This window comes from Colobus angolensis, unplaced genomic scaffold, assembly GCF_000951035.1.
Source record: "Colobus angolensis palliatus isolate OR3802 unplaced genomic scaffold, Cang.pa_1.0 Scaffold337, whole genome shotgun sequence".
NCBI classification, from domain to species: Eukaryota; Metazoa; Chordata; class Mammalia; order Primates; family Cercopithecidae; genus Colobus; species Colobus angolensis.
Window position 1 is genome coordinate 2003757 of NW_012116677.1, and position 12435 is coordinate 2016191.

Sequence of the window (12435 nt, forward strand, 5' to 3'; positions counted from 1 at the left end):
TTTTGTATTTTTAGTAGAGATGGGGTTTCTCCAGATTAGTCAGGCTGGTCTCAAACTCCTGGCCTCAGGTGATCTACCCGCCTCGGCCTCTTAAAGTATTGGGATTACAGGCATGAGCCACTGCACCCAACCAACACATGTATAGTTTAAAATGTGTTTACAGTACAGTAAACTATTAACAATATAGCACTACGAACAGTATTCCTATTGTTAATAGTATTATGCAGAAAAATTAAGAAGGATGTCGGGAATATAGAGATTCTGGGTTGAGGAGTGAGCCATTTTAGATTGGCAGTTAGTGGACACCTCTTTAAATAGAGGACAACTTGAGCAGAATGGAATGCTGTCAAAGAGCAAGACAGGCTTTTATCTAGAGACCAAAGCTTTCCAGCCAGAGGGAACAAATTGTACAAGGGAAGGATAAGCTACATTTTATACATCTTTCACTAAAGATGTTCACATATTGTCTCCAAGTCTCTGTTACTGTAGATAACTAGGTTGTGCAGACAACCTAGTCCTTTGTCTCCTTATTCTTGTATGCCCATGCAGGAGTATCTGTGATTATAGCAGCAGGTGTGAAACTGCTGGGTCAGAGAAGATACAGTCAGGAGTTGCTTAAGGCTGGGATACATCCTGAGAAATGGGTCATTAGGCAATTTTGTTGTTCGTTCTATGAACATCGTATGAACAAACCTAGATGGTACAGCCTATTATATACCTGGGCTATGTGGTATATAGCTTATTGCATCTAGGCTACAAGCCTGTATAGCATGTTACTGCACTGAATACTGTAAGCAGCTGCAGCAAAATGGTATTTGTGTGTTTAAACATATCTAAACTTAGAAAGGTACTGTAAAAATGCAGTGTAGAAGATTTAAAAATAAATGGTACATCTGTATAGGGCACTTACCTTGAATGGAGCTTGGAGGACTGGAAGTTGCTTTGGATGAATCGGTGAGTGAGTGGTGAGTGGAAGTGAAGGCCTAGGGCATTAGGGTACACTTAGGCTACACCAAATTTATTAATAAATTTTTTTCTTCAATAATCTTAGCTTATTGTAACTTTTAGTTTATAAACTAATGTTTTGTCTTTGTTGCAGTAACACTTAGCTTAAAACGCAAACACGTTGTGTAGCTCTACATTGTTTAAAACAAAGACACAAGCACACACATTAACGCAGGTACACACAAGTTCAGGATCATCAATATCTCTGTCTTCCACCTCCACATCTTGTCTCACTGGAAGGTCTTCAGGGGCAATAACATTCATGGAGCTGTCATCTATGATAGCAATGCCTTCTTCTGAATTATCTCCTGAAGGACCTATCTGAGGCTGTTTTACAGTTAACTTTTTTTTTTTTTTAAATAGGAGTAGCACATTGTAAAATTATGATAAGAAGTATAGTAGCGGGGCTTGGTGGCTCATGTCTGTAATCCCAGGGTTTAGGGAAGCTGAGGTGGGAGGATTGCTTGAGGTCTGGGGTTTGAGACCAACCTGGGCAACATAGCCAGACTCTATCTCTACAAAAAGTAAAAAAAATTAGCATGGCATGATGGCTTATGCCTGTAGTCCCAAGTCTCCACTATTCAGGAGGCTGAGGTGGAACGACCACTTGAGCCCAAGAGTTCAAGATTGTAGTGAATTATGATGCTGGCATTGCTGTCTACCTTGGGTGACAGAGATCCTAACTCTTAAAAAAAAAAAGTAGGCCAGATGTGGTGACTCACACCTGTAATCTTAGCACTTTGGGAGACCGAGGTGGGTGGATCACGAAGTCAGGAGTTCGAGACCAGGCTGGCCAACATGGTGAAACCCTGTTTATACTAAAAAAATACAAAAATTAGCTGGATGGTGGCATGCACCTATAATCCCAGCTACTTGGGAGTCTGAGGCAGGAGAATTGCTTGAACCCAGGTGGCGGAGGTTGCAGTGAACCAAGATTGCACCACTGCACTCTAGCCTGGGCAGCAAGAGTGAAACTCCATCTAAAAAAAAAAATGTATAATGTGGTAAATGTATAGACCAGTAACATAGTTGTTTATTATCACTTTCAAGTATTATGTACTGTACCTAATTGCATGTACTATGCTTTTATACAAATGGCAGTGCAGTAGGTTAGTTTACACCAGCATCACCACTAATGTGTGAGTAATGTGATTTGCTACGACTTAGGATGGCTGTAATGTCACTATGTGATAGGAATTTTTCAGCTCCATTAAAATCTTATGGGATCACTGTCGTATATATATGGTCCATATCTGACTGAAATTTGTTTTTTTTTTTGAATCTCACTCTGTCTCCCAGGCTGGAGTGCAGTGGCACGATCTTGGCTCACTGCAGCCTTGACCTCCTGGGCTTAGGTGATTCTCCCATCTCAGCTTCCTGAGTAGCTGGGACTACAGATGTGCCCCACCACGCCCAGCTAACTTTTTGTTTTTGTAGTAGTGATGGGGTTTCTCCATGTTGCCCAGGCTGGTCTCGAACTCCTGCACTCTAAGTGATCCGCCTGCCTCAGCCTTCCAAAATGTTGGATTACAGGGGTGAGCCACCATTTTTATGTGGTGTGTGACCCTCTGTGTGTCCTGGTCATAGAATACACAAAATATATACTCACACTTAATTTCATTTAGAGACTGCTAGATAGCTCTCCAAAGTTGTATTAATTGATATTCCCAGTAGCAATGTGTAAGAGTTTCTGTTTCCATGCATTCTTGCCAGCATTGAATATTTTTGAAGTTTGTAATTTTTGGACTTTGTAATTTTTGCTAGTCTGATGGTCATAAAGTAGTTTTTCACTGTTTGGATTTTAAATCCCTGATAACCAGTGAAATAGCATCTCTTCTGATATTAATTAAACATTTAGCTCTTCCTTTCTATGTATTTTCTGCTTACACCCTTTGTTCACTTTTCTTGTATATTTGTCTTGTTGATTCACAAGGGTTCCTAGTATATTCTGTGTAATAAACCTTTGTTTGAGTTATGTATTAATAAAATTCTTCTCTTAATCTTCACCTTGTTAACCTTGTGTAGAGTATCCTCAATGACTCCATCAATTTCAGTCTTCAGTTCTGATGTAGTATAATTTGTTAGGCAGATAGGCTATGAACTTGATGTATTTTTGTTCTTTCTCAAGTCTAAAGCTAAAAATTCCCGGTTAATTTGTTGAGATATTAATGGACAGCACTGAACAAAAGTAAAAGTGTATAATCTTTAGGGAGTACTGGGTGGAGACAGGAAACTTGCATTTAAAGTTCTAGAAGTGTCAGTAATGAGCCTGCGACCTTAGAGAAGTCAGTTTATCTCCTTAACATCTTTTGGCCACAGTGTCTTGGTCAATAAAACAAAATACTTAAACTGTAGATAATTGATATGAGTGTCTCCAAGGTGATAGGAAAATTATGTTTATTTACTTGTTAACTTATACGGACTCACAACTGAGAGAAAACTTATTTTAATGATAAAATGTAGAATAGTGATTAACTGTGGGAGTGTTACTTGGCATACAGCACATGCATATTTGAACAAACGGATTTTTATAAATACAATGACGGGCTGAACTCTTTATAGCAAGAATGAGATTCTTTTAAGATATAGCTTTATAGACAATGATGTCCTCAACCAGTAAATAGAAACTACCAATCAAAGATGTCTATATTTGGAGAGAGAACTGATGATCTCTTAACTCAGCAAAAAGTTTTGCCTAACCACTGGTTATAAATGTCTGTTAAATTTAATCTAAGCTGGTTATCTCACTTCAGTGCCTTGCTCAAAATCAGTTTTATAGCTTTTCCTTCCTGTTTTTTCTTTTTGTATCAAAGAAGGAACTTTATTTGTTTTTGAAATGGAATCTTGCTGTGTCACCCAGTCTGGAGTGCAGTGACACCATCTTGGCTCACTGCAACTTCCGCCTCCTGGGTTCAAGCAATTCTCCTGCCTCAGCCTCCCTAGTAGCTGGGATTACAGGTGCCCGCCACCAAGCCCAGCTAATTTTTGTGTTTTTAGTAGAAATAGGGTTTCACCATGTTGGCCAGACTGGTCTCAAACTCCTGACCTCAGGTGATCCGCCTGCCTCGGCCTCCAAAAGTGCTGGGATTACAGGTGTGAGCCACCGCCCAGCCAGAGAAGGACCTTTAAAAGCAATAAGTGTAATTTATGCTGTTCCTTAGTGGGTTTTGTACAGACATGTATTTTTGTTTTTCAGCTAAGGAGACGTCAGAGGGTGATGGTGGCAGTAGTTGGTACCTCACAGCTGGGCACTGATCAGGTAGGGGTTGTCAATATTGTGTAGGATAATGTATAACTTTTCCTATTAGTGGGAGATTAGTCATGGGGGACTCTTGTATATACCAAACAGGCAAGAGACTTACTGCAGTTTATCAGTGCCATTTTACTAAAAACTCCCAGTGAGACAAAAATACTCAAGTTTTTTAGACTGGTCTTCCTCTCACAGGTCTGCCTCCCCTGTGTATTGTCTTGTTACATACTTTGTACTTCACCCATTTATTATTTGTTTTCCATTTATTTCTCTCCCCACTATAAAATATGCTTCACAAGGCTTGGGTTTTTTTTTTGTCTTTTTGGTTAATCGATGTATCTCAAGTGCCTGGAATAGTATTTGGCATTTGTAGGTGTTCAGTATATTGAATGAATGAATATAGAAAAGCCTAATGATAAATCAAGTAAATATCAGAAAGGGGATTGGAGAGCACAGGATTAGAAAAAAGGGTGTTAGATATTCCCAGTGAAAAGTATTATTAAATTTTGTTGGCTTGATATGCTCCATTTCAGTATAGGAATGTACTGAATAGACTGTTCATACATTCATTCATTCATTTTTTTCAGCCATTCAGCACAGTATTTACTCTAGCAGTGTTTTTTATAGATATTTCTGTCTTTACTCTGATAAAATTTGTATTCCATATTGTTGTTCTTGGACCTCTTTCTCTCACCTTTTCTGTTTTCTTCTGAGAAATCATAATTTCTGTTACTGCTTTGTTTAGTTGATCATCCATTTACTGAACATCCTTCACACTGTGCTAGGTAATGGCATTTATAGATGAGTAAGACATCATTTTTTCCTTTAAACAGTTCATGATTTGGAGATGATATAGAAGTAAACAAGCAAGTAAGTACAGTAATAGGAGTGTGTACTATGCAGAACAGTAGCATGAAGGAAGGAGCGCTTTCCTGTCTACAGCAGTTAAAGATTTCCAGAGGAGCTGATGTCTACCATGAACAGCAACTTTAGTGATCTGTGCCCATTAGTGGCCATTGTAAAATGCATACATAAAAGTAGACAGAATTGTATGATGAACCCCCATCTAGCCATCATCCAGCTTTTTTTTTTTTTTAATTTTTTTTATTATTATACTTTAAGTTCTAGGGTACATGTGCATAACGTGCAGGTTTGTTACATATGTATACTTGTGCCATGTTGGTGTGCTGCACCCATCAACTCGTCAGCACCCATCAATTCGTCATTTATATCAGGTATAACTCCCAATGCAATCCCTCCCCCCTCCCCCCCCCTGATAGGCCCCCAGACGTTCCCCTCCCCCCGTCCAAGGGATGTCATTGTTCATTTCCCACCTAGGAGTGAGAACATGTGGTGTTTGGTTTTCTGTTCTTGTGATAGTTTGCTAAGAATGATGGTTTCCAGCCGCATCCATGTCCCTACAAAGGACGTGAACTCATCCTTTTTTATGGCTGCATAATATTCCATGATGTATATGTGCCACATTTTCTTAATCCAGTCTGTCACAGATGGACATTTGGGTTGATTCCAAGACTTTGCTATTGTGAATAGTGCCGCAATAAACATACGTGTGCATGTGTCTTTATAGCAGCATGATTTATAATCCTTTGGGTATATACCCACATCCAGCTTTAACAATGATCAATTTCATTTTGTCTTACCTCCCACATACTTCTCTAGTTACATTGATAGAAGATCTAGAAGCTTGGTCAGATTCAGAATGTTTTTTTTTTTTGGCGAGCAGCCTTTCTTTTAAGATTTTGGTTTCTCAAAATCATAAACTGTTCATTTCTTTAAGTTTTCTAATATGCTCACTTTCCTATTTTGATTATCGTAGAACTCTTCCCTGGTCTTCACAGAAATTAATTTTTTTCTTGTCTTTGGCATATTGTCTTTCTCTAGTTTGCTTTTGACTCTGGGCAGTTTAACAGTTTGCTTGTATTTCCTATCCATGATTCCCCAGTGATATATTTTCTGCCTCTTATTCTTCTCTTTGTAGACTTGGGCTGTATAGATCATGATTCTTTTTTTGAGACATGGTCTCACTCTGTTTGCCCAGACTGGTGTGCAGTGGTGTGAACATGGCTCATTGCAGCCTCAACCTCCTGGGCTCAAGTCATCCTCTTACCTCAGCTTCTTTTTTAGAAGTCTCAATCTGTTGCCCAGGCTGGAGTGCAATGGCATGATCTTGGCTCACTGCAACCTCTGCCTCCTGCCACCTCAGCTTCTTGAGTAGCTGGGACCATAGGTGCGTGCCACCACACCTGACTAAGGTATTTATTTTTATTTATTTTTTATTTTTTGTAGAGATGGGGTCTTGCCATGTTGCCCAGACTGCCAGGCTGGTCTTGAACTTCTAGGCTCAAGCAGTTCTCCTGCCTCTGCCTCCCAAAGTGGTGGGATTACAGATGTGAGCCATTACACCCAATCTGAATATTTGTTCTTATCTGAAATGTGAAATTATGCAGTGAATCAGTAGGTGATTTTATTCCTCTCTTTCTGTCACTCTTGTCTCTTCTCGCTCTATGGTTTCTCAGTCTCCTTTATACTAGACATTGCCTTTATTATTATATTTTTAAAAATTGCTTCATATTTACCTTGACTAGAACTCAAAAACAAATTCATGTCTTTACCTCAAATTTTCTTTTGGTGGAGTGGTGCAATATTTATAGAAGTAGAAGCAGTGCTGTAAGGAAGTTCTTAGGTGTCATATTTTGCCTCAAAGTGAGGTTTTCATTTTCATGTTTTGAATCTCATCTTTGTTGTATTGCATTACTCTCTAGGCTCCTATTCATTCCTTTCCCTCAGGAGCTCAGCATTCTTTGCCCTATCCTCCTGAACCCTGTAATCCCTGTTACATTTCCAGATGGTTGTCTTGCTCAAATGGTCATTGAGAATTCTAAAGTTCCTCGCTTTCCCCAACCCTCCTTGAGAGAAAAGGGACATACTCTTTGGAATGTGGTACTTCTTACCATCAGGTGGCAGGCACTGCACACTATTCAATTTATTTTATTTCATTTTATTTTTTCGATATGGAGTTTCACTGTTGTTACCCAGGCTGAAGTACAATGGTGTGATCTCAGCTCACCGCAACCTCCACCTCCTGGGTTCAGGCGATTCTCCTGCCTCAGCCTCCTGAGTAGCTGGGATTACAGGCGAGCGCCACCACGCCTGGCTAATGTTTTGCATTTTTAGTAGAGACGGGGTTTCACCATGTTTGTCAGGCTGGTCTCGAACTCCTGACCTCAGGTGATCAACCCACCCCAGCCTCCTAAAGTGGTGGAATTACAGGTGTGAGCCACCACGCCTGGCCAGTTCAAATTATTTTTACAGCTTTAGGAATGATAGAAACAATAGTACATTATCTGGTAAAGAAACAAGTTGATGTGGGAACTGGTAAGGAGAAGACTTAGAAATGAAAGTAAAGATACAATTGCTAACAAATACATTAGACTGTTTTGATTAGTTTGATTTTTCCAAGACTGTTTAAGTATTTTAAACTATCGTCTTTATAAACACCAAATAGTAAGAACATTAAGTGCCTAATAGATATGACTATTTGGAGCTATACTGCTATTTGAGAATAAACAAAACATAAAACCCCTGCTGTTTGATTGTAAAACGCAGAGTCCCCTGGGTGAGGAAAATTGACTCTTGGTAAACGCTGCCTTCACAAATCCAGATAATATGACAAAACTATTGCTTACTGGCTGGTTGTGGTGGCTCATGCCTGTAATCCCAGCACTTTGGGAGGCCAAGGCGGGTGGATCACCAGAGTTCAGGAGTTCAAGACCAGCGGGTGGATCACCAGAGTTCAGGAGTTCAAGACCAGCCTGGCCAACATGATGAAACCCGGTCTCTACTGAAAACACAAAAATTAGCTGGGTGGTGGGTACTTGTAATCCCAGCTACTTGGGAGGCTGAGGCAGGAAAATTGCTTGACCCCAGAAGGTGGAGCTTGCAGTGAGCTCAGATCGTGCCATAGTATTCCAGCCTGTGCGACAAGAACGAGACTCTGTCTCAAAACAAGCAAGCAAACAAACAAAAAAACTATTGCTTACCTACTTGTGCGACTGAAGACTAGGTTTGTAAACTTTCTCTCCTGAACTTTCATGAGAGTGCAGTTATTAACTACATTACCTACTTCTTGATATGTGCTTAACAAGAGAAATACATAATGATTTGCAGCTCTTCAGAAGTTGGGATAATTTTGGAGAAAGGAGGAGAAACAGAGCAAATATCTAATTCCTGTGGAAATTTAAGCAGATGTAAAATGAAAACTCTTGGCCTTAAAAAATGTATTTTTTCATTATTAAAGTGTGTCGACTGTAAGAATGATAACCCCGGAGCTTTCTTAACACAACTATGGTTTATGATGTGATGTGTTTACTGCTTGTCTATTTGTAGGTGTTTGTATTTTGTATAGTATTAAATATATATATTTTATATTGTAATTTTTATTTTTATATGTATATTCCTCTAGTTACAAAACAGACTAAATTAAGAGAGAGTATTTTTAAGTTGTGATTGGCTTAAGCAGGTTTAAACTTGTAGTTCCAAATGCACTTCTTTTTTCTTTTTTTTTTTTTTTTTTTTTTTTTTTTTTTTTTTTTTTTGATACGGAGTTTTGCTCTTGTTGCCCAGGCTGGAGTGCAATGGCGCGATCCCAGCTCACTGCAACTTCTGCCTCCCAAATACAAGCGATTCTCCTGCCTTAGCCTCCCGAGTAGCTGGTATTACAGGCGCCCACCACCACACCTGGCTCATTTTTTGTATTTTTAGTAGAGACAGAGTTTCGCCACATAGGTCAAACAGGTCTTGAGCTCCTTACCTCAGGTGATCCACGTGCCTCGGCATCCCAAAGTGCTGGGATTACAGGTGTGAGCCACCACGCCCTCCAGATGCATTTCTAACAAGCAGAAGTTTGCACGTTTTTTGAAAACTCCAAGCAGAAGTTTGTAGGTCTTTTGAAACTCTTAAGTAGATTTGATGTTTTAGGAGTAGGGAAGAGAAAGAAAGCAAATAGCTCCTCTCTTTGATGTCACATATATTTTGTTGTGCATTTTTTCCTCCCAAACCAGTTTTTGACAGTCTGCGTGAAGTGTCATCGGGCAGGTGTTCCCAGCCCTCAGACCATGGACCAGTATCAGTCAGTCCATGGCCTGCTAGGAACCGGGCCACACTGGAGGAGGTGAGCAGTGGGTGGCGAGTGAGCATTACTACCTGAGGTCCACCTCCTGTCAGATCAGCAGCAGCATTAGATCCTCACAAAAGCGCAAACCCTGTTGTGAACTGCACATGCAAAGGATCTAGGTTGCATACTACTTACGATAATCTCACTAATGCCTGATGATCTGCGGTGGGACAGTTTCATCAAGAAATCTTCCTCACCTGCCCTTTACCCCTCTCCCACTGCCCCACTCCTTCTATGGAAAAATTGTCTTCCGTGAAACCAGTCCGTGGTACCAAAAATGTTGGGGACTGTTGTCATAGGGAATACATCAGTAGCCCTGGTGATTCTTTTAGCTGAAGGTATTTGGGAAATATATGGAAGCATCTTTAGTCAGTCTGTGTGAAGTGTTAATGACGTATAGTGCGCAGGAACAGAGAAGCTAAACAACCTGTAATGCATGCATAGAAAAGAATTTTCTTGTCCAAACTGCCAAAGACTTCTGCTGAGAAACTGAAATGAATCCAGATGTTGCAATACTCATTTGAATCCAGATGTTGTAATACACAGTAGCATCTTTGGAACGTCCTTGCCTTATGCCAAAAGTCTGACATTCTTTCATCTTGCTTTAATTTCTTGATCTTTTTGGCCCTGAGTTAACATCAATTGTTGTTGAAACTATAGACACTTTTTTTTATTTTAATTTTTTTAAAGAGACAGGGTCTCATTATGTTACCCAGGCTGATCTCGAACTCCTGAGCTAAAGTGATTCTCCCACCTTGGCCTCCTAAAGTGCGAGATTACAGGCATGAGCCACCACTTCTGGCTTATATAAGTCACATTTTATTTATTTATTTTTTCGAGATGGCGTCTCACTCTGTCGCCCAGGCTGGAGTGCCATGGCGCGATCTCAGCTCACTGCAACCTCTGCCTCCCAGGTTCAAGGGATTCTACTGTCTCAGCCTCCTGAGTAGCTCGGATTACAGATGCGTGCCACCACGCCTGGCTAATTATTGTTAGTAGAGACGGAGCTTCACCATGTTGGTCAGACTGGTCTTGAACTCACGACCTCGTGATCCACCCGCCTCAACCTCCCAAAGTGCTGGGATTACAAGCGTGAGTCCCCACACCTGGTTATAAGTCACATTTTAAAAAAATTAAAAAAATTTTTTTTTTAGAGACAGAGTCTCACTTTGTCGCCTGGGCTAGAGTGCAGTGGCACAATCGTAGCTCACTGCAAGTCAGACTCCTGGGCTCCTCCACACTCAGCCTCCTAAGTAGCTAGCTGGGACTACAGGTTTGTGCCACTACTACTGGCTGAATTTTTTTTTTTTTTTTTTTTTTTTTTTGAGACAGAGTCTTCCTCTGTCGCCCAGGCTGGAGTGCCATGGCGCGATCTCAGCTCACTGCAACCTCTGCCTCCCAGGTTCAAGGGATTCTACTGTCTCAGCCTCCTGAGTAGCTCGGATTACAGATGCGTGCCACCACGCCTGGCTAATTATTGTTAGTAGAGACGGAGCTTCACCATGTTGGTCAGACTGGTCTTGAACTCACGACCTCGTGATCCACCCGCCTCAACCTCCCAAAGTGCTGGGATTACAAGCGTGAGTCCCCACACCTGGTTATAAGTCACATTTTAAAAAAATTAAAAAAATTTTTTTTTTAGAGACAGAGTCTCACTTTGTCGCCTGGGCTAGAGTGCAGTGGCACAATCGTAGCTCACTGCAAGTCAGACTCCTGGGCTCCTCCACACTCAGCCTCCTAAGTAGCTAGCTGGGACTACAGGTTTGTGCCACTACTACTGGCTGAATTTTTTTTTTTTTTTTTTTTTTTTTTTTGAGACGGAGTCTTGCTCTGTCGCCCGGGCTGGGGTGCAGTGGCCAGATCTCAGCTCACTGCAACCTCCGCCTCCCGGGTTTACGCCATTCTCCTGCCTCAGCCTCCCGAGTAGCTGGGACTACAGGCGCCCGCCACCTCGCCCGGCTAGTTTTTTGTATTTTTTAGTAGAGACGGGGTTTCACAGTGTTAGCCAGGATGGTCTCGATCTCCTGACCCACCCGTCTCGGCCTCCCAAAGTGCTGGGATTACAGGCTTGAGCCACCGCGCCCGGCCGAATTTTTTGTTTTTTATTTTTTGTAGGGTTGAGGTCTCACTATTTTACCCAGGCTGGCCTTGAACTCCTGGGCTGAAGCTGTCCTCCCGCCTAAACTCCCAAAGTGCCGAGATTACGCTTGAGCCACTGCACATGGCAATCTTTTGTGGATTTTGACATTTACATAGAAAAAACAGCTTTATTGAGCTGTAATTTACAGTCCGTGTAATTCGCCCAGTGAAAAAAGTACAATTCAGTGGTTTTTAGTATATTCAGAGTTGTGCAACTATCATTACAGTCAGTTTTAGAACATTTGCATTGTCCCAAATAGCAGTTGCTCCACATTTTCCCCCAATCCCCTAGCCAAGGGAACCACTTATCTACTTTCTTGTGTTATAAATTTGCCTATTCTTCATATTTCATATAAAATGGGGATCATGCAACTTGTGGTTTTATGTGACTGGCTTCTTCTGCTTAGGGTGATATTTTCAAGGCTCGTTCATGTTTTACTATGTTACAGGATTTTATTCCTTTTTAAGTGAAATAATACTTCATTGTATGGAAACACCACATTTTATTTTATTTATTTTAATTTAATTTTAGTTTTTGAGACAGAGTCTCACTGGAGTACAGTGGCATGATCTCGGCTTACTACAACCTCCGCCTCCTGGGTTCTAGTGATTCTCATGCTTTAGCCTCCCGAGTAGCTGGAATTACAGGCGCACAGCACCACACCTGGCTGATTTTTGTGTGTGTGTGTGTGTGTGTACATATATATATGTATTTTTTTTTTTTTTTTGAGACCGAGTCTCACTTTGTCGTCCAGGCTGCAGTGCAGTGGTGCGATCTCGGCTCACTGCAACCTCTGACTCCTGGGTTCAAGCGATTCTCCTGCCTCAGCCTCCTGAGTAGCTGGGA

At 41.0% G+C, this 12435-nt stretch overlaps 1 protein-coding gene across 1 annotated transcript in view; it reads left to right on the plus strand.

The window, feature by feature from the left end:
* Positions 1 to 697: 697 nt before the first annotated feature.
* IPO11 (importin 11) overlaps positions 698 to 12435 on the plus strand; it is a 224917-nt gene continuing 213179 nt past the window's right edge. The window contains exon 1 of the mRNA XM_011952217.1: positions 698 to 811. Within this exon, the coding sequence (XP_011807607.1) occupies positions 809 to 811 (3 nt within the window). The 5' untranslated portion in view covers positions 698 to 808. The remainder of the gene's footprint in view (positions 812 to 12435) is intronic.